The sequence below is a fragment of the Balaenoptera physalus genome (genome assembly GCF_965194825.1).
Source record: "Balaenoptera physalus genome assembly, chromosome: 4".
In the NCBI taxonomy this organism is placed as follows: Eukaryota; Metazoa; Chordata; class Mammalia; order Artiodactyla; family Balaenopteridae; genus Balaenoptera; species Balaenoptera physalus.
Window position 1 is genome coordinate 134596931 of NC_138891.1, and position 23019 is coordinate 134619949.

The following is a 23019-nucleotide window of genomic DNA, read 5'->3' on the forward strand; positions in this document are numbered from 1 at the left end:
TTTTTTTCCTTTGTGCCAATGGCCATTTATTTATTTATTTAAAAAGACTTATTTATTTATTATTTATTTATTTTTGGCTGAATCAGGTCTTAGTTGCGGCACGCGGGATCTTCGTCGAGGCACGTGGGGTCTTTGATGTAGTGCTCGGGTTTCTCTCTAGTTGTGGTGCACGGGTTCCAAAGCGCGTGGGCTCTGCAGTTTGCGGCACCCGGGCTCTAGCTGAGGCTCGCGAGCTTAGTTGCCCCGCAGCATGTAGGATCTTATTTCCCCAACCAGGGATCGAACCCTCATCCCTGCATTGGAAGGCGGATTCTTTACCACTGGACCACCAGGGAAGTCCCTGGCCATTTAAATATCTTCACCATTAGTAAATGTGGAAAGATTTCTGGGATTGTGTAGAGCATTTTCCTTCAAGATGATTACAGTTAGTAGCTCCAGGATGTCTCTTTTAGTAAACTTTTCTTTGAATATTTCACGCAAAATGAGGAGCAGCTGAAATCATTTTATCTGTTTAGTATTTTATATCTTCTAGTGTTAAAATGTAAAAGAGTATATAATTCATAATCATAGTACCTATATGATATTTATATTACATTCACAATGGACACTTTATGAATACATCTAAGAACTATACAACCAATGCAAAAGCAAAACTAGTGATGCATCCTTTCTGAGAGAACTCACTTATCTCTGTTAGCGCAATATCATTTGTACATTACTGTCTTTCCTTCTTGGGGAAAAAGTCAAAAGCAGATACGTTATTAAAGACAACAGAGTTGGGGACTTTCCTGACGCTCCAGTGGGTAAGACTCCGCGCTCCCAATGCAGGGGGCCCGGGTTTGATCCCTGGTCAGGGAACTAGATCCCACATGCATGCCACAACTAAGAGTCCACATGTTGCAACTAAGAAGCCCACATGCTACAACTAAAAACAAAAACAAAAACAATAAAAAAGATCCTGCATGCCACAATGAAAATCCCGTGTTCCACAACTAAGACCTGGTGCAGCCAAAATACATAAATTTTTAAAAAAGACAACAGAGTTATAAGTATCTCTTCTGGGTATAAAGACAAAAGAATGTTTCTTTTTTCTGTGTTAGTTTTACTCTAGGGCAGCAAAACTATACAATAAATACACAGTAACATTATAGTATGATTACAGAGGGAAACATCAAATCAAGCTTTGAATTTTATTTTTAGTATTTATTTATTTATCTTTGGCTGCGTTGGGTCTTCGTTGCTGTGCACGGGCTTTCTCTAGTTGAGGCGAGCAGGGGCTACTCTTCGTTGCGGCGCGAGGGCTTCTCACTGTGGTGGCTTCTCTTGTTGCGGAGCATGGGCTCTAGGCACGCGGGCTTCAGTAGTTGTGGCTCGCGGGCTCTAGAGTGCAGGCTCAGCACTTGTGGCGCCCGGGCTTAGTTGCTCCGCAGTATGTGGGATCTTCCCGGACCAGGGCTCGAACCCGTGTTCCCTGCATTGGCAGGCGGATTCTTAACCACTGCGCCACCAGGGAAGCCTGAGCTTTGAATTTTTGAAAAAACTATTGAAAAAACTAAGTTGACTTTAAAAACTAACCTTTGTCTGATTTTAAGAGTACTACCTGCATTACTACATTTTAGAAATTTAGAAAATGTAGAACAATACAAAGAAGAAAATAAGAATCACTTATAACCTTAACAGTTAATTTTTGGTGAATTTCTTTCCAGAATTGTTTTATGAAAATTCCCTCATTCATTCTTAGTGGCTTCAACATTCCAGTGCAATATCTACTTGGAGTTAGTTCTCTAACCTCCTGACTCTAATCCTCCTATCATAATCATTGCATCTTGGACCTCCTCCAAGTTACTAGGGAGTTACTGGGAGTCTTCCCCAGTGAAAGCGTCACTTCCATCCTTCTAGTTTGCTTACTCTACCTCCGGTCCAATGAACCCATCACTTTTCACTGCCCATCCTCTTGCTCCTGCCCTTGTTTCCCTCCTTATCCAGATTGGATTTCATGGGGACAAGATTATAGTCACTCCCTTGCAACAACTTCAATTCCCTTTCCCCCTCCTGCTTTGTTGTACTCACCCAGTAAAACCCTAGTCATAGTTGAGCCAGACTGTGGCCTTCTCTTTATCTGTCCCTGAGTGGCTACTTTTCCTTATTTTCTCTTAAATTAACTACAGACTTCAAATGGACACTAAATACATTATTTTTCTTTGTAATACATTATTTGAATATGCTTCTCAGTCTCAGTCAGGCAGATGAAGTAGTCAAATAATGTGTAAGTTTATATGGGATTTTAATAATATAATCAGTGAGCTCAAATATATAGATAGATAGAATTTTGTACTCTCCAAACAGAGTCTATTTAATCACCTACGTCATCTGTGAGACATTTATAAATATCAGTCATTAACCTGGCTACCAAAAAACAAACAAACAAACCTGAACAAATTCCTCAAAATAGAGATTTTTATAGGGCACGTTTTCCAACCAGAGAAAAAGTTAAATGACAAACCAAATTCAAGAAGTTGAACGACACTTCCTAATTAAAAAAAAAAAAAAAAAAAAAAGCCTTCACTACGTTGGAATTAATAAACCGTCATCTAAATCTCTGAATCAAAGAGGAAATAAAATATACATTATCTAAAAACTCTAGAAATTAATAAAAATGTTATTTCCATATAAACATATATAGTACATAGCTAAAGGGGTACACAGAGAATAATGTATAACTTTAAGTTTATAATTACCAAAGTGAAAGCAGAAATAAAGTATTCAGCCTCAGAAATGACAAAGGAAAGAAAAACCCAGCAAAATAATTCAAAGAATGTGTGGAGTAGGAATAGTCAAAGATAAAACAGTAATTAATAAATTAGAAAATAATAAAATAAATCCCAAAACATAGGAATTACAAGAAAAACCCAAGCTTAATTAAGGAAGAATACAGAACACGCATACATATCCCCACAACTTTACATATAACCAGACACGAGGAAGAGCCAAATTAATTATGAGAAAATGTGATACGGAACCCAGTGACAATACGTTTGAAATTCTACAGAAAATGTGTATTCTAGCAAAATACAAATTTCACAACTGACTTAAGAAGAGCCTAATAGCTCTTAGCAAACCAATAAGCAAAGAAGAAGCAGGAAAGACTTTAAGTAAGAGGTAAATCGACTTTGAGTTAAAGATGTGGGAATAACCATAGGTTTTTATCATTTCCTTCTCCCATCACTCCAGTGAAACAACGGCAAAGGCTTAAGATGTGTAAACATATGGCAATGAAGAGATCATGAGAGAGTCATCTGCACCTTAGGGATTTCAACAAATTTATCTATCTCGTATTTTTAATGTTCCCGTGGTAAGTTTGCTTTTCCATACCAGGAGATTATTATGTACCTCTTCTCAAACCCTTCATGCTATCCCCAACTAATAACTACATAATTATTTACTGAAAAGAGAGAACCATCAGAGGGAACCACATCTACAAACCAGCTTGCATCTGTACTCCTCTTCCTTGCCTCCACTCATGAAAATGAAAAAAGTGGCCTTCTCCCTATCAAAGATGAATTCATCAACTTGTGCTCAGAATTCTATCCCCTTAAAGGTTTCACTCCTTTGGCCTTCCTATCTTCTGCCTCATCAACACTTTGTACTGTGTCATTCCCATCAGCATGCACACCTACATTAGTAAGTTCATCCTAAAATTTCTTTTGACCACTCTTTCCAGCCACTGCTCTGTTTCTCTGGTCTCCTTCACAGCCAGACTTCTCCATACATTTGTCTTCACTAACTCCAGCCCTTTCTCATGTCCCATTCATTCCTCAAACCTCTCCAATCTGACTTCTGTCCTTACAACTTTACTAACACTTCCATTATTGAGGTCACCAATGCCTTACCTCTCCCAAAGCCAGAGGACCCTCCTATGTTTACCTTATTTGACCCATCAACAGCCTTCAACGGAACTGACCCCACTCTCCTACTGAAAACACGGTCCTCTCTAAGGTGTGCTGGGGCTGGCTCGTCTAGATTACAGAGCTGATTCTGCACATCTCCTCCCAACTTCAAGTTCAGTGATGCCACATTGTAGCTTGAAATTGGCCATGGTAGGAGTATTTACACCATGGAAATCAGCAAATGCCTCAAATTGGACTCCTTTTTCCTTGAGAGCTGATTATTAAACGTTTACCAGAACACCATTCCTTCAAAAACATCCCAGGCTCATGTTATTTCCTTCCTCACTAACCTTGTCAACCCTTTATTGGCTCTCCTCTAAGTGATCCCTAAGTATTCAGGTGCTTTATTTTTTGATCCTGGGCCCTCTTTTTCACTCTCTTGTTAGGTGACCAAATTAAGTCCTGTGGCTTTAAATACTCTTATAGTAAGGAGAATCTTAGGCCTGTGACCAATATGGATCAGGTAGTAAGCTGAAGTTGAATTCAATTGAATGACAAATAAGTATTCCCCTTTTGAGAAATTGCTCCTGGCTTGATGTGAGCCCTAATAGAGACTGAATATTTAACCATGGGACACCAAGTGACCGTATGATCTTAGCTGCCCCAAATAAACTGAAGTTATCTGATCTACTAAAAATATAATGATGGGCATGCAGAACAGCCCTCTATAAATGAGTGGAAGTCGTATATATGTGACTGGATGCTAGCGATCTTGAAGACACAAGCAAGTTGAAAGAGTACTTACCTGTTCCCTGTGCTTTGTTGCTCTTACTCTTGATGCATTGCTACGTGTCCCTTGAGCCATACCTATGACCAATTGATTAAGGAAGAAACAATTCAAGTCTAGAACACATATGGTTCCACATGATGTGCTGGCATCATCTGAAGTGGGCTCAGTAGCATTATAGCCCCAATCAGGCAGGCATAGGCATGAGGGAAGCAGTGAAGGGAAACCTTCCCAGCAGCAGAACACCAAGCAGTTCATCTGGTTGTCTGCTTTGCCTGCAAAGAACACGGGTAAAACTACAGATCTATTCTGACTCATTGGTAGTAACTAATGGCTTGGCTGGATCACCACTTCTCAACTGGGGTTCCTAGAGGCAATTAGCCATAATGCCCTAAGGTAACCATTTTACGTAATAAATGAACTTACCTTGTATGCATCTAGGTGTGTTCCATCTTGGGAGAATTGAGAGAATAGTCATTCAAATCATTTTCTGTATGGTTTACTTCTCTCACAAAACCCAGAGGAAGAAAGGCTGGGGGGAATGTTACAGGACTCGGAAGGAATAAGACAAGGAGATGTGGGGAAGTGTTATAGGGACAGACTCAGAATAGGCACAGGTAAGAGGATGTTTGGGTCTGTGTGAATACTCCAAAATGCCCCCACCAAAAAGAGCGCTCCCAATAATAAGGTGGATGAGATGACTCATTCTATAGATACCAGTCTACCTCTTTCCCTAGCTATTCCTGTGCTTACCCAATGGGCTCATGAACAAAGTAGCCATGGTGTCAGGGATGAAGGCTCTGTATGGATTCAACATGGACCTCTGATCTGTTTAGCATCCAACCTGTCAACAGCAGAGACCAATCTTGATCTCCCAATATGGAACACTCCCTGGGAGGACCAGCCAGTTTCATTATACTAGACCCTTTCCATCATGAAGGAGACAGCAGTTTGTTCTCACTAGATAAAATGGATCCTTATTCTATGGAGTTGCCTTTTCCTGTCTGTGCCAGTTAATTTTATGTGTCAACTTGACTGGGCCAAGTGATGCTCAGACAGCTGATAAAACATTATTTCTGGGTGTGTCTGTGAGGGTGTCTGGTAGAGATAAGATCACCCTCACCAGTGCAGACGGGCATCATCCAATCCTTTGAGGGCCTGAATATAACCGAAAGTCAGAGAAAGAGAAATTTACTCTCTTTGCTTGAGACATCTATCTTCTCCTGCCCCTTTCTTTTTGTCCATGCCGCACAGCATGCAGGATCTTAGTTCCCCAACCAGGAATCAAACCCGCACCCCATGCAGTGGAAGCACAGGAGTCTTAACCACTGGACTGCCAGGGAAGTCCCATTCTCCTGTCTTTTATAGCTGTTGGTTTTTCCCAATTCAGGACCCAGTGAAGATTGCACATTATATTTAGTTGTCACTACTGGTTCGTCTCCTTCATTCTAGGACACCTCATCCCTTTTTTTTAAACTTTCATGACACTGATATTTTTGCAAAGTCCAGGCCAGTTTTTTTGGTTTGCTTATTTGTTGTTTTTGCAGAATGTCCCTCAATTTGGATTTGGATTAGATGCAGGTTTAACGTTTTAGGCAAGAATACTACATAGGTAATGTGTCCTTCTCAGTGTATCACATCAGGCAGCCCATGATGCCAATTTGTCCCATTAAGTTCAGTCCCTAAATAGGGACCTTTCTCCATCATAAAGGTACCATTTGTGGTTAATAACTAATCTGCAGGATGATAATACTTTTAGACAGTATTTCATCCAATCCTTTTAGCATCCATTAATGATTCTTTTCAGAATTAATTATTATTGTGGTGTTTGCAAAATGGTGATTTTGTTTTTCTATTATTCCTTCTATATATATTAGTTGCCATTCTTCTGTAAAGTAGTACTTTCCCTTCCCCATTCCCACTTCTTTCTTTTTCTCCCTCCCTCCCTCTCCTCCCCTCCCTTCCCTCCCTCCCTCCCTTCCTTCCTCCCTTCCTTCCTTCCTTCCTTTGTTTTGACAGTACTAACTCATGGCATTTTTTTCAAGTCAATATGCTAAAATCCACTCTGGTAATTGATCATATATATATTTTTTAAAAATAAATCTGTTGGTTTTTTTTTTTTAAGTTATACAATTTTTATTTATTTATTTATTTATTTATGGCTGTGTTGGGCCTTCGTTTCTGTGCGAGGGCTTTCTCTAGTTGCGGCAAGTGGGGGCCACTCTTCATCGCGGTGCGCGGGCCTCTCATTATCGCGGCCTCTCTTGTTGCGGAGCACAGGCTCCAGACGCGCAGGCTCAGTAATTGTGGCTCACGGGCCTAGTTGCTCCGCGGCATGTGGGATCTTCCCAGACCAGGGCTCTAACCCGTGTCCCCTGCATTGGCAGGTAGATTCTCAAACACTGCGCCACCAGGGAAGCCCCGGTAATTAATCATATTGATGCTCAGATGGTCCCTTTGTGATCAGTGGAATTCTTTAAGCTGACTCCTATATTTTTTTATATGTCCCCATCAATTTATTGAGCTTTTCTTACTTTCTGTCACATTAAGATGTTCCAGGCTCACCCTTAAATATTTGCTGCCCTAGCCCTGTGGAATGAGTTATTTCTTCAAGGCCCTATTTTCTTTTTAAAAAATATTTATTTATTTATTTATTTATTTAGGCTGCACCGGGTCTTAGTTGAGGCCTGCGCGATCTTTTAGTTGCAGCGTGCAGACTTAGTTGCAGCATGCGGACTCTTAGTGGTGGCATGCAGGATCTAATTCTCCGACCAGGGATCGAACCCGGGCTCCCTGTGTTGAAGTCCCGGGGTCCTATTTTCTTTGTTGTTGTTTTTTTGTTTGTTTTAATGGGGAATGGTTTTGAGGAACCAAAATGTAGGTATCGGTGTGCTTTTTGCTACAGGAGTGTCATTGCTTCTTGGCCCTCTCAGTGGATAAAGCTAAGAAATAGGTCTTTAAAATGTCTTTTAAAACACTACATATCAGGGTTTTATTTATTTTGTTGAGTGTGATGGGAAAAATGTTAACAGTGCAGACTAAACTTAAAAATGTATCATGTCTGTAGCCCTTACATTGTGACTAGTCCCCTAAATTGAGGAAAATTTCCTCCAGTATTTGAAACCTATTATTTGATTCAGCAAAGAAGTTGCTTACATCATTGACTAACAAGTGACATTCCCACATACATCTTTATTGTTTAACTTTCCTCTTACTCCTAACATAAATGAAAATATCAATGAACACTTATGCCAGAATTATACTTGCTCATCAATTGCCACCTTAGGTTGGCTTTGGATACAAGATTTTGGCAAAAATCAACTAAAGCATTCTTTGAGAGTTAATTGCGTACAGAGTTTATAATAAAGAGCATTACACATTTTATTATCATTTGTAAATTGTGTGCTGCACATCCTTTCTATCAATAAAATTTATAATAAACTTATGCACATTTATATCTATACACAGACTTTCGGGGGGAGAGCTGGCGGTTAAACTTTTACTAGCACACCACTGATCAGAGGTGACAAATGGCTAGTCCCAGACACCATGGGGACTACTGACATAGTCTGACCCACACAGTGGTATTTAAAGCAACAAATAAAAAACAGAATAATGTGCCAACATTTACAAATCACCTGGAGTTCCTAATTCCCTTGAAGGATCAGATCTGACCCTGCTGTATTCTCCCATGGCAGTGACACTCAGCCAGCTTGCACTGCTGTGGACCCTTCAGTTGGATGTGCATGCTCAGCTTGCCACAATCCCCACCACTCCCTATTGTCCTCCCAACCTTGTGATTGAGCACCAAATGCCATGTTTCCCCATGTATATGCTTATTTGTCCTCTGTCAGCACAACCTGAACCGCATTTCAGTCTAGAAACCTGGCAACCTCAGGCTTGATTTATAACTTAATTAGCTTTCCTCCTCTATTGATTTAAGTCCCATTGACCCACAATTATTTCTTATAAGAAGCACTTAAAACACATGTGAAATGGCTCTGAAACTATTAAAAGCCACCAAATGGAAGATATGCACATTAAGATGCTCATAATGTCTAACATCAGTTAATGTTATACTTTATTAATAAAAATCTATTAAAATTCAATTTGTTACATTTTCAGTAACTAATGACAGTAAATATATTTATTATTAATCTTTTCACTTGTATCCTTCTTGGCATTCTTTCTCGCTCTTTTTTTCTTCTTTGTCTTTTTCCATCACTTTAATCTTACCTCTCAAATACAATGTCAGTAATGAGGTCATTACATTTTTCTATTAAAATTCATATTTTGGTCTTAGTTTTGGCCTAATTTAAACACTGACATTATAGATGCATGCTAATTAGCCTGAATGGCCAAATCCCCCACCAATTAAGCTAATGTAGACATTTCAGGTTATTTCAGTTACCCTGTGTTAAAGTTAAGAGAAAAATGTGATGAATGTGATATAAAGTCATCAATTCCAAGACAGCCTGTCATTTCATAATAAAACTATTTCTTATTATGATATCATAAAGTCAGTAATGTTTCAAATTCTTTGCACTCTGAATTTAGACATTTATACCATAATTGCCATAGATTCTTTATATTCCACTTTAATGGTTAGTTGGGTCTCTGGGAGAGAAGATTTTCTTCGTACAATGATGAGTCAGTTTAATTAATTAACTAATTAATTTTAAAATGTATTTATTTTTTATTTTTTTGGCTGTGCCACATGGCTTGCAGGATCCTACTTCCCCAACCAGGGATTGAACCCGGGCCCTCAGGTGTGAGACTGCGGCATCCTAACCTGGACCACCAGGGAATCCCCAAGTCAATTTAATTAAAAAAGAAATATGTTGTGTTAGTTCCTTGTATCAATGCACATAAAACCATTCTGTGTTAACCCCATCATACAAACTGTCTTGACTTTCCAGTCTTAAACTTCCAAATGGACCGAGTGCTAGAAGTTCTTTCGTTAATTATCTATTAGTAATCTGGGCATATTTACCCATGGGAGTAATGTTATAAGGGACTATTACATTCCCAGGCTAGTCCCTAATGTAGTCAAACATAGTTCTACTGGTATTAATCTAAGTTCTGATTTCTGCAGCAGGAGAAGGAGGAGGAGGGAGATGAAGACAATGAGAGGAAAAATGGGGAAGTGGTACAGCGGGGCCGAAGATAGGAGGCAAGACAAGAGAAGGACCTGAAGGGCTAGAAGAGGAAAACTTTCCCTGGGTTTAGGCCTTGCTCTAAGGAAAGAACCCAATGCACTTGGTTTTTGTGACTTCCAATTTTTATTTCTGTATCCCTTCCTCAGGACCCTAGTGCCCTCATTTGGTCCTAAGGTCCCACCCTATCCTCCAAGCTTCAAACCTCCTTCACTAAACACACTCACAAGACTCCCCTTTCTCAATGTGAATATTCTTAACAAGATATTTGGAAAATACCAGTCTAAGAGAACCTAATCATTTTGTGGCGCTCACAGTCTCAGAATGCTGAAGTCCATCATTCTCTACTTAGGGGAATTCCAACCTATCTAACAAAATGAAGTAAAAAAAAAAAAAAAAAAATTAAGGCAATGTTTTGAAGGAAGTCGCCTTTCTTGGGGGTCATCCCCTCTGCTGAGCTCCACTAAGTGGTTCCTGGGGTGCACTGCTCTCTCCATTTCTGATCTGACATTTCTCCACCTGCCCCCAGTAGCAAGGACCTAGCCTCTAGCTGGCCCTCAAGGCACGTTTCTGGACTGAATCAAGTAGGTTTTTTGGCTCTTTTTATTTTGTTTTCCCATGGATGGGCATGGGCAGGGCATAGAGGGCCGGCAGAATGGGGGCTGGGGGTGAAGTGAAGTTGAGGATAGGAAAACCCATGACCTTGTTCACAGATTCCTGGCTGAAATGATCCATAATGTGCCAAAGGTCCCAAAGGTTGGACACAGCTACAATGTTAGTAAATGAATGTGACAACATAGCTTTTGTTGCTTAGAATTGGGAAGGTTTTAAAGTAGGAAAAGGAGGGGAAGTTGCCGGCCATGCCGGCAGAGTTTGCAATACTATATGATTTTAAGGATGACTCCCTGTTGAAAAGTGCCATATCTAAGAAGGAGATATACATACAGGTTTGCCAGCCTTGGTGTAACCACATGGGCTTCTCTCTGGATTCTCTCTCCCCACCATCGTGGATGAGTAAACTCTGCTCTGGGGAGGGATGCTTGGCCTCGGTGCTGATGCGAAGCCTCTTCAGACCACAGATAGCCAGGTACTCAGTGGGGAGAATGTTGGTACTGCACAGAGAAAGCTTCAGGTCCCGGACCAGCGTGAAGTTCAACAGGAGTCCCAGTGCAGACGTGTCTGTGAACCAGATGGTCAGATGGTCATTGTAGCTGCTTTGCTCGACTGCGAGAGGCAGGACGGTTTTACAGCTGCACATCAGGTTGGCCAAACTGTAATCACAATCCCGGATGTCCGCAGAGCAGCTGCACTTCCGAATGGTGTTTTCCTTCGTGAAAATCAGCGTGCTGTTCTGCTGAGCTCTCGCGAGGCAGTCAAGTGCAAAGACGCCCAGTGCACCGATCACAAGGAAGCTGCACCCAGAGGGGGGTGCCATTCTTGCCTCAGGGTGGGCCAGCGAGTTTCCCCTTCACGAGCCGATTCATTGGAACTCACCTGAAAGAAGATGTGCAGCTTTATCACAGCCTCTCGTTAGAAATGTGCAGCTTCCGGAAAAGGAGCCGCCTAAATAACCCGTCTTAAACTTTCTCTCTTGCAGTTCTAGCAAAGGCAGGCAATGCTAGGAGCCCAAGTGCAGGCCATGCTCTTTTCTCAGAACCTCCTGGGAGGCCTCAGCCAATCCCATGAACTCTGCTCACCTGAGCTGTAAAACTCCCCGTGATGTCTGTTGGTAGTGAGACTAACATGCCAACAAGTAAGCAAGAGCAGATGCCGGACAGGACACCTACCGCAGCCTGTCTGTGGGCAGGGATTTGGAGTGATCTGAGTGCACACATCCTCCAAACTTCCCGTTGCCAGTACTGAATGCCTGTCTACTCTCTAAACAGGCACATATCCGTCCCCCCGCCCCCAGTATCTGACTTCCTGGAATTCAGGAGACAAACAGTTCCTTGTCGGAATCAGCTACCCACGTGCTACCTGTTAACACAGCATGAATACCGGTGAAACAGTTAATGGTAAACTTCAATTTCTAACTAGACAAACATGCTCCCCTCAATCGTATTAATCTGTTTGTAGGAACATTCATACTTTTCCTGGTCTCCTAGTCCAGTATTAGAATCCACTTTAACTGTGTTACTCGACAATGAAAAGATTAATCACACACCAGTTAATCACAATGACCCTGATTTACCTACTCCTTTCCCAGAACAAATTTTATAAATTGACTTTATTAAATAACTTACTATAGGGCTCCAAAAGGAAGCAATATATAAGCACGGTTAAATGACCTAAATAAGGTAGGAATGGATGTTTAATTTAAAGAGCAACCCTGATGTCCAATTTGGGGGAAAACGCCCTACAGTGCCTGGCACATAATAGACGTGTGGTCTTCTTTTATGGTGTGATTGGAATAAGACTCACATTATGAAATAGGGCACCAGGTTTCAGTTTTGCAAAACTAAGGACATTTCTCCTGAGTTAGCTGATGACTGAACAGACAGACCAAACAATACAGTTCAGTGCATCTGTACATATGGTGGTAGGCATGGCAAGATACTGGGGATAAGACCTCTGAATAGGAGAGTCCAGAGCTAGTGACGGCCCCCTGCAGGAAGTGTGGTAAGGAAGGATTGATGGAAGGTCACTCCAGGGAGTTAAACATGTGTCCAAAGAGGATGGTGACAGCAGGAAAGAAGCTAGGCAGACCTGCACCCCTCAGGGAGCAAGATGAGGCTACAGGATGGCAGAGTAAGTCAATGTGAAATCTAAGGTGGGGGGCAGAGCTAAAAACGCTGGGGTCAGGTACACAGGCAGGCAGCACAAGTCCATTGTCAGGTTGGTGGAGTGAGTGCTGGGAGATTAAAAATCAGCTCAGCCAAGTAAACTTGAATGGAAGGTAAGACATTGGTTCACAGCAATCATAATACATTCATTCATTCAACAAATGCCCATTGGGAGTTTACTAGGTGGCAGGCACTTTGCTAGCCCAGGGGATACAGCCCAGAATAAGACAACGAGCTTATGTTCTAAGGGACTTGATTCTGCTTCCAGAGCCCAAGGTGGGTCAGGCCTGTGTGTGTGAGGACCAGAGGCTATGGAAGTAGGGAAGGGGAAGGAGGCAAAGGCAGGAGTCAGGTAAGGCCAAGCAGAAGAAACAAAAATGAACAAGCCCCGGACCCTGCCCCAAGGGCTCATGTGCAAAAGAGGAAGACAAGGAAGGCTGAACCGAGAAAGCTCTCCTGAATGTACACACAAATATAGGATCATAGGAGAGAGGTAGGCTAAAATCCATTCAGGAGACTGGATAAGGTGTTTGATAGTGTTTGTGTTTATTTTGAAGTTGGCACAGGGCTTTCTTCTTTTTTTTTTTTTTTTAAGTATAAGTAGTGTTTTTATTCTTTCTAAAAATGGATTTTTCAAATGGTTTTTTAAATTAATTTTTATTGGAGTATAGTTGATTTACAATGTTGTGTTAGTTTCAGGTGTACAGCAAAGTGAATCAGTTATACATATACATATATCCACTCTTTTTTAGATTCTATTCCCATATAGGTCATTACAGAGTACTGAGTAGAGTTCCCTGCGCTATGCAGTAGGCTCTTATTAGTTATCTATTTTACATATAGTAGTGTGTATCTGTCAATCCCAATCTCCCAATTTATCCCTCCCCCACCTTTCCCCTTGGTAACTGTAAGTTTGTTTTCTACATCTGTAACTCTATTTCTGTTTTGTAAATAGGTTCATTTGTACCATTTTTTTAGATTCCACATATAAACGATATCATATGATATTTGTCTTTCTGTGTCTGACTTACTTCACTCAGTATGACAATCTCTAGGTCCATGGCACAGGGTTTTCTTAAAGGATTTATTCATTAGTTCATTTTGTAGTAGAAGAAAGGGCTTTGAGAAACATGTAGATCCAGAATTCTCCCTGAATGAGAGGCTTAAGAGTTTTAAATTGTGTTAGAATGTGGTGGCAAGTACCCCACTTAGTAAGGAACAGTGCATAATTTATTAAATACAGATAATTTTAGATGATCACCTGTCCCAGATTCCACAGGAGGTTTCTAGGACTTCATGTCCCAGTAACCCCATCATCCCAGAACTAGGAATGCTGTCATCAGTATCAATGGCCTGCTCTGACCCCAGCCTTAGAGGGAAAGAGAGGGATGGGCATCTATACATCAGCTGGAACCTGGTGACAAAAGTGTCTACCTCATTCTTTTAGGTGCTGTTACCATTCAGAGGCGTGCATGGAAGAAGACAAGGGGTAAGAAGGGAAAAAGATATGGATTTCCTGGAGCTCTCCAGTGGAGCTGGAGATCCCCAAAGGGATTTGTGAGCAACTTCCTAGCAGTCAAGGTCCTGGCTGGGCCTCAGCAGCGGGGGCACTGCCTTCTGGACATCAGGGAACTTGAAGGCCAGAACAAGGAGGTCAGACGCCTGAAGCCTCATGAAGGGTTACAGAAGGGGACAAGTATCTCTGGTAACCAATTGATGGGGTTTCCACAGAGATGCTAGTTGGACATTTTTCTCCTTCAGTTTTTAAAAAAAATTTTTATTGGAATATAGTTGATTTACAATGTCGTGTTAGTTTCAGGTATACAGCAAACTGAATCAGCTATAGATATACATATATCCACTCTTTATTTAGATTCTTTTCCCGTATAGACCATTACAGAGTATTGAGTAGAGTTCCCTGTGCTATACAGTAGGTTCTTATTAGTTATCTATTTTATATATAGTAGTGTGTATATGTCAATCCCAAACTCCCAATTTATTCCCCCCCCCTTATCCCCTGGTAACCGTAAGTTTGTTTTCTATATCTGTGACTCTACTTCTGTTTTGTAAATAAGTTCATTTGTACCCTTTTTTTAGATTCCACATATAAACGATATCATATGATATTTGTCTTTGTCTGACTTACTTCACTCAATATGACAATCTCTAGGTCCATCCATGTTCCTGCAAATGGCATTATTTTGTTCTTTTTTATGGCTGAGTAATATTCCATTGTATATATGTACCACATCTTCTTTATCCATTTCTCTGTTGATGGACATTTAGGTTGCTCTCATGTCTTGGCTATTGAGAATAGTGCTGCAATGAACACTGGGGTGCATGTATCTTTTTGAATTATGGTTTTCTCCAGATATATGCCTAGGAGTGGGATTGCTGGATCATACAGTAGCTCTATTTTTAGTTTTTAAGGATCTCCTTCAGCTTTACCATGGATTTCTTTCTTTAGATTTGTTGAATGTGGATTATGAACACCCTACTTTCACTATGTATCTATTCATCTGTGGGCAAATTCCAGCCTGGCATAAGCAGAATGGGCACAGATACATCACATTGCCCCTGCCCCTTGACCTGCTTCTGCCCACAGTAGGAGGGGCACTGTTGGGAAAGACACTTTTTTCTCTGGGGGTTGCTCAGCTTGTAGATGGGAAATACAAATCTATTGGTAACTGCCTTGTGTCCAGAATGGGTAAGCTTGAGAATGAAGCCAACACAGAGGAAAACAGAGACAAGAAGTAGAGAGACATTCTTAACAATCTTTTTTTCAGCACCCAGATCAAGCCACACCTGACATTCTTCCTTGATTTTTTAAAAATATATGAGCCAAGATTTTTTCCCTACTCAAGCCAATCTGAACTGGGATATCTATAAAAAGCAATTAAAAGTGTCTTGGTACACTGACATTTGGTAAACTATGCTTTTTTCAGTCACTCGGTAAACATTTGTTGAGAGCTTGCTTTGTGCTAGGCACTGTGCTAGAAAATAAAGCTAGTAGGAGCTTCGTCAAGGGGTTATACCCCAGTCAAAGACACACTGGAACCAATGATCACAGAGTAATGTGATAATAATTATAATAACAATTTGTATGGGATATTAAGTCTGCACCTAGGACTGCCTGGGAGTGGCTAAGTTCATAATATCTGATTAGAGAAATATTTCTTGAGTGGGAAACCTAAAAGTAAAATTACCTATGTAATTAGCATAGAGTAACCAGAATTTTTTAAATCAAAAGTAGGATAGAGAGATTGACAGGATAGGAGGTTGGCAGGGGTGGCAGTGGGAAGGGGCAGTCGAGGGGTCCTGTGGGGCTGGAATCCTCTGACTTCGTCTGACAGATCATTTTCTCAGCATCCCAGCTTTTTGTGGGCTCCATCATTGAGATTTGCAGACTGTGTCCTAATATAAGCCCCCTCCACACCCCTAGGGTTGGGGCATAGGGAGGGCCAGAGGCATAGGGAGAGGCAGAGGGGCGTGGGTTTTATCTGTGGCCATTCTGCTTATGCCATGCTGCAGTCTGCCCACTAATGGACAAATGCACAGTGAAACTAGGGTAAAGGTTCATTCCTCCCTTACATGCAGTCTAATGCCATTAAAGGGGGGGTGGAGGTAGGGAGGGTGTGCTCCACTCCACACAGTCATTCAGCGACCCAGGCTTTATTTATTTATTTATTTATTTATTTATTTAGGCCAGCTTCTAGGGCCCTCAGGTCCTCCACAGTATTTTTTTTCTTTTTTCTTTTGGCCGCACTGCGCGGCAGGCGGGATCTTAGTTTCCTGACCAGGGATCGAACCCGCGCACCCTGCAGGGGAAGCGGGGAGTCTTAACCACTGGACCGGCAGGGGAGTCCCCTCCACAGTATTTTCTGCCCACATTTCATGGGCCAGAGCTCAGCCACATGGAGCCACGTGACTGCAAGCAGCTTGGAAATGAAGCCCAGCACTTTGCCAGGAGAGGAGAGGAGAATGTGGGTACTTGTGGGCACTAGAAGTTTCTGACATACCTAGGTTGTGAGATACAATGAACAGCTTTATGCAACCATGACAAAAGAAGCTCAGGTGGTATCAGTCCACCTAAACTTTTCAGGCAAGATGCTGAAAACAATGTATGGCCGCTAAATCTTTGATCATTGAATCACTGAACATGTTTAGAAACCGGAGCTCCTATTCAGACTCATTTGAAATATTATTTTTATATCTCAGTTGGAGAAATCCTGAGAGCAATTAATAGTAGCAGCTAGCTGCATGAAAGCAAAGACTCCTGAACTGAGCAGATACAGACATCAGTTACTTCAAAACAAATTCCACACAGATTCCTTCTCAATCTAGGATTACACCCAAAATGTAGATAATGTTTATACTTGGCTCCAAAAGGAATGTTTCAAACTGGACTAGTTTTGTTTATAAGAAGGTATTACTAGTAAGGAGATATTGTGTCAGCAGGAGGATAGCCTTTGGACCATTTGCCTGAAACAGATTTGAAATGTCATGAAGAATGATGCTTTGAATTCTATAGTCTTAACACAAAAGACAAGACATACGATTGTGGGAAAATAGAGTGACACTCTCCAAATCCTTACAGCAATCAAAACTCAAGTGATTTCAAATTTTAATTCAGATGTAAGTTTAATTTGAAATTAGAAGTGATTTTTTTAAAGTGCAAAGACAATTAAGGGAAAGACTCAATTGAAGAAACTGGAGAAGTAAGAGAAGCAGACACTGATGAGATGCTCCAGCAAGAAGCAGACAGTCTGAAATATAAATCTGAACGCAGCACGGGGAAGAAAGGGAGAAGAAATCCAGCATCTGGACATCCCAAGAAACCCACTTTGAAGCAGGACTTGCGGAGCTAAGTGAGGATGTCTCTCCCAAATGTAATCCCCGGAGTGTGTCCCTGCAAAAATCCTTGAAGATTTGGAGGTGGTGAAAATGAGAGGAATTCCTGAAAAGGAGACAATTTGGAATCTTAGGTGTATCCCACAAAGTGAGACGTGTACGCATACTCTTGGAGTGTATTTTATCAAAAGGGCGCACACTGGAGGGTTACTGGACTGAATGTCAATATTATGACATAGTATGAGTGTGTTTCGTGTTTGGTAATTGCAATCATTGTTGCTTTTGTTGTGGCCATCCATTTACAATGCTTGGTGTCAGTCTATTTATCTCTTGTAAAAATAAAATACAGTGTGTGTGTGTGAAAAAAAATGTAAACAATGCTTGATAGGATAATGAGATTAGAGATGGTCTTTTAAATTTTTCATTGTTATGCTAATACAATACCTTTATAAAACCTAAAAATCTTGAAACAACACATTTAAAAAAAATTGTGGTAAAATACACAAAACAGAAAATTTATCATTTCAACCATTTTAAAGTGGACAGTTCAGTGATACTATGTCAACAGATTTTTAAAACTTTCAGATGGCACCTGAATAAACTATGTGTTGTCCATTGGTGGTTTTAATATATCTGGTATATAACTAAAGTCACCACAAAACTTTTTCTGGGAAATTGGCAGATCATAAACATAAAAAAATTATTTTGCTTTATATTAAACCTTATTGTTTTACTGTTTCAAAATTCAAATTTACTCACAAGAAAGAGTCAGTTTCATATTAGATTTGGTTTAACAAATGCTGCTCCTGCTATTCATTCTTATCACCAAAAAATAAAAAGACTATTTGTGACTTAACGATAACATGTTCCAGAAAATTAAAAGTTAAGGTCTCTTAGAAACAATACAAACGTTATCAGTAGAAGTGAAGTATACCAAATTTATATATTCAGGAGAACGTAAAACTTATACCACTGATTGTTAAAGGGTTTTAAAAGCTTTTTATTACATTTGGTAACAAAATTCTAGGCTTGGTTGTAAAATCCTGGGTTAACTATCATTTGGAAATTTAAATATACATTACAGTAAACATTTAGAAAATGTTTTTCTAAAATGTTCCATCTAGGTCAATAAACTTGTCTGTAGAAGTCTTTTATAAGGATAAAAAAAAAAAAAAAAGGGTGCACACTGCCTGCTGACATGGACAGCAGTTAAGATGGCCTCGCTCACTGCTGGAGTCTAATGGGTTGCTCAAGGAACATCACATGTACTCTGGGAACAAACAACTGGGCAACTAACTATAAGGTGATGTGCATGGTGAGTGCTTATTAAAGACACAGACCAAGTGTTGGGCAGGAGGAAATGGGAAAGACTCCCAGAGATGGTGCTGTGTGGACTGAGAAGAGAGTGGATGGGGTGAGGAAAGCTGAGGTGCTGCATATAGAGGAGTTGCTTGAGCAAAATCTCAGACTAGAGTACTTGGCGTGTCTTGGGGCCATGAGGCCGGGACTGTGCCAGCCAAGCTAAGGGGTTTGATCTCCAAATGCTTCTGATCTTCACCCCACCAATATAACCCCTCCCCAGTAGATATAATTTTTAATTTCTAAAGGTATTAGAAATACCATAATTATACTATCTACATTGTAAACAATACACGAAGAGTAGAATTTTAAATACTTGAGACGAAAAATAAAAATGGAAGTTTGAACAGCCTCTTCAATAAGTGGTGCTGGGAAAATTGGACAGGTATATGTAAAAGTATGAAATTAGAACACTCCCTGACACCATACACAAAAATAAACTCAAAATGGATTAAAGACCTAAGTGTAAGGCCAGACACTATCAAACTCTTAGAGGAAAACATAGGCAGAACACTCTATGACATAAATCACAGCAAGATCCTTTTTGACCCAGCTCCTAGAGAAATGGAAATAAGAACACAAATAAACAAATGGGACCTAATGAAACTTAAAAGCTTTTGCACAGCAAAGGAAATCATAAACAAGACCAAAAGACAACCCTCAGAATGGGAGAAAATATTTGCAAATGAAGCAACTGACAAAGGATTAATCTCCAAGATTTACAAGCAGCTCATGCAGCTCAATAATAAAAAAATGAACAACCCAATCCAAAAATGGGCAGAAGACCTAAATAGACATTTCTCCAAAGAAGATATACAGATGGCCAACAGACACATGAAAGAATGCTCAACATCATTAATCATTAGAGAAATGCAAATCAAAACTACAATGAGGTATCATCTCACACCGGTCAGAATGGCCATCATCAAAAAATCTACAAACAATAAATGCTGGAGAGGGTGTGGAGAAAAGGGAACACTCTTGCACTGTTGGTGGGAATGTAAATTGATACAGCCACTATGGAGAACAGTATGGAGGTTCCTTAAAAAACTAAAACTAGAACTACCATATGACCCAGCAATCCCACTACTGGGCATATACCCTGAGAAAACCATAATTCAAAAAGAGTCATGTACCAAAATGTTCACTGCAGCTCTATTTACAATAGCCAGGACATGGAAGCAACCTAAGTGTCCATCATTGGATGAATGGATAAAGAAGATGTGGCACATATATACAATGGAATATTACTCAGCCATAAAAAGAAATGAAATGGAGGTACTTGTAATGAGGTGGATGGAGTTAGAGTCTGTCATACAGAGTGAAGTAAGTCAGAAAGAGAAAAACAAATACAGTATGCTAACACATATATATGGAATCTAAGGAAAAAAAAAAAAAAAAGGTCATGAAGAACCTAGTGGCAAGATGGGAATAAAGACACAGACCTACTAAAGAATGGACTTGAGGATATGGGGAGGGGGAGGGGTGAGATGTGACAGGATGAGAGAGTGGCATGGACATATATACACTACCAAATGTAAAATAGATAGCTAGTGGGAAGCAGCCGCATAGCACAGGGAGATCAGCTCGGTGCTTTGTGACCGCCTGGGGGGGTGGGATGGGGAGGGTGGGAGGGAGGGAGATGCGGGAGGGAGGAGATATGGGAACATGTGTATATCTGTAGCTGATTCACTTTGTTATAAAGCAGAAACTAACACACCATTGTGAAGCAATTATACTTCAATAAAGATGTTTTAAAAAAAAAAATGGAAGTTTGAGTATTGTCAGCTCTACCCCACTGGCTTGTGTACTCCCTTTGATGTACACACCCCCTTTGGAGGCCCCTGCAAGAGTCAAAAGTGAGGCGCTGAAGGTTTGTAAGCAGGGGAGACCCGTGTAGATCTGTGCTTAAGGAAGTTCATGGAGGTGCCAGGTGGAGATTGAATTAGAGGGGCAGAGACCAGAAAACAATGAGTTCTAAGTGAGAAAACGCTTTTCTTTTGTATTTTTTTGAAGGTTTATCTCTCTTCATTTGCTGACTCCTTCTAACTCCAGGCTCTCCAGATAAATTTATTTCACTATCTGGAATCCTTGAGGGGGTAGAGGGCACAAGAGAGTGGGATTGAGGAGGTGGGAATGAGGTCGAGGCTCCTGCCCTGCTGTCCCCTTGCTGTGCCTTCCTCTTAGTTCCTTGGTCATCCCCTCATCCACTCTTTACAGATGCCTGGTGCTGAAACCCCACTCATACAGGGGTCTAATATCACTTGGTTAAGCATTAATACAGACTTAAGTATACACATTCTTGCCCAAGGGGATTGCGCTTTAAGCCTTATCCCTACCTTGCCCCTTGTTAGAGGGATAGTGAGGGTTAAATAGAAATACAGGAGAAGTGTGGGGTGAGACTCCTTTCTAGGACCCAGAATTGTGTGGCCACCTGTTCTCAGGCCCAGTTCCCACTCGTTTGTGGCTGTGCAATCACCCTTCCCATGGAGGCCAGGGAGGAAATGTTGGCTACTCTGTGTTCTGTGGGTGAGAAGCTCCCAGAGATGCTGGATGAAGGCTTTAGGTGGAGGACCTTGAGAATGATTTTTTGAAAAAAAAAAGATTTTTAGCATTTTCCTTTTCCTTGGCTCTGCTCCACAAGTGCACTGCAGGAGACAGTTTAGAGAGAAGCACTACGTAAGATGGTATTGGAAACAGGAATAATGTTCTTATTGCTTAATATTTCAAAGCTTATAATGTTGAAAGCTAATTTGGGTTTCTCCCCCATGTTTTCTTACTAGGATAAGTGTTGTCTTTTCTTTCTTCTTCACATTCCACAACGGCACACTCCCATCCCTTGTACGAGCCACTGAATTTTCACACACCCTTCCAAGTGATTCTGAAGTCACCGCCTTGTAAAGTCTCTGTTGACAAAAATCACTTCCCCTTCATCGAAGTTCACATGGTTCATCGTGAGAGGCAGGAAACGGGGTTTGCTGTGATTCTGATGGGGTCAATTTCTCATTTGATTTATACAGTAAGACCTACACTCTTTGCTATCATCTGATAGATTTCCTCATCTAGAAAAAGAGGAAATACAAGTTCATGTCTCCATAAGTTGGAATTTAGGCCAAATTAGCTTCAAGCATGCAATTCGGGTCTTCAGGGGACACAATTTAAAGCATTTTTGTGATTGTTAAACTTACTGAATATTTTTGGGCCAAAGAGCTTTTCTGAGTCATTTTTCTCAATATGGCATGGGAATGATAATACCTACCACACAAGGCTATAATACGAGTAAAGCAAGGTGCATGTCATAATATATAGTCTATTAGTGCTGTTCATAAGTACTATTACTACTACTCATAAGCAACTATAATACACAGAGTACTATAGTACTATTCATAAACTATGGTATTTTGTAATGTCAGAATTATAGTGATAATAGGAATATATATATATTGGGGATATTAGGACATTCCAAAAGCCACCATCCCCAAAATCTAAAGTAATGGTTAATTTTTTTTTTTTTTAAGATATTCACCATGTATTTCTTCTTTAGGTCTTTTTTTTTTTTAATTTATTTTTATATTTATTTTTGGCTGTGTTGGGTCTTCGTTTCTGTGCGAGGGCTTTCTCTAGTTGCGGCGAGCGGGGGCCACTCTTCATCGCGGTGCGCAGGCCTCTCATTATCGCGGCCTCTCTTGTTGCGGAGCACAGGCTCCAGACGCACAGGCTCAGTAGTTGTGGCTCACGGGCCTAGTTGCTCCGCGGCATGTGGGATCTTCCCAGACCAGGGCTCGAACCCGTGTCCCCTGCATTGGCAGGCAGATTCTCAACCACTGCGCCACCAGGGAAGCCCTAGTACTAGTTAATTGAATGCACTGCTTGCATTGAAAATTGGAACAGCGAACAAGCTCAGCATAAAACAAAAAGATCTTTCTGTATCATTTTTTCTTGAACCTAATTTACAAATGTCCTCCTGTAAATTCTGGAGAATGCGAGGCCTTGAAATTATGAGTGAGCAAGTCTGGTAAATGGAAATAACTGTCCAATTCCCATTTCTACTAATTTAAATGTGTGTAAAATGTTTACAGAGACAGCAAGAGTATGGGATATGATCAAAACACTTTCTTTCTGATCTTCTCCTGTGCTTGCTGGATATTGTGGTGGGCTGAATAACGGCCCCTAAAGATATCCATATCCTTATCCTT

At 40.7% G+C, this 23019-nt stretch overlaps 1 protein-coding gene across 3 annotated transcripts in view; it reads right to left on the reverse strand.

Annotated features, from left to right (window-relative positions):
* Positions 1-6807: 6807 nt before the first annotated feature.
* Positions 6808-23019, reverse strand: part of EPCIP (exosomal polycystin 1 interacting protein) — a 28730-nt gene continuing 12518 nt past the window's right edge. Inside the window, exons 1-2 of one of the 3 annotated variants that reach the window (XM_082459784.1) lie at positions 11618-21505; positions 6808-11324 (exon numbers count right to left, since the gene is read on the reverse strand). In XM_082459784.1, coding sequence (XP_082315910.1) covers positions 10606-11265 — 660 coding nt within the window. In that variant the 5' untranslated portion in view covers positions 11266-11324; positions 11618-21505 and the 3' untranslated portion in view covers positions 6808-10605. Of the gene's footprint in view, positions 11325-11527; positions 21506-23019 lie in introns of those variants that run through there. The other 2 variants (XM_082459783.1, XM_082459782.1) reach the window with 2 other exon arrangements.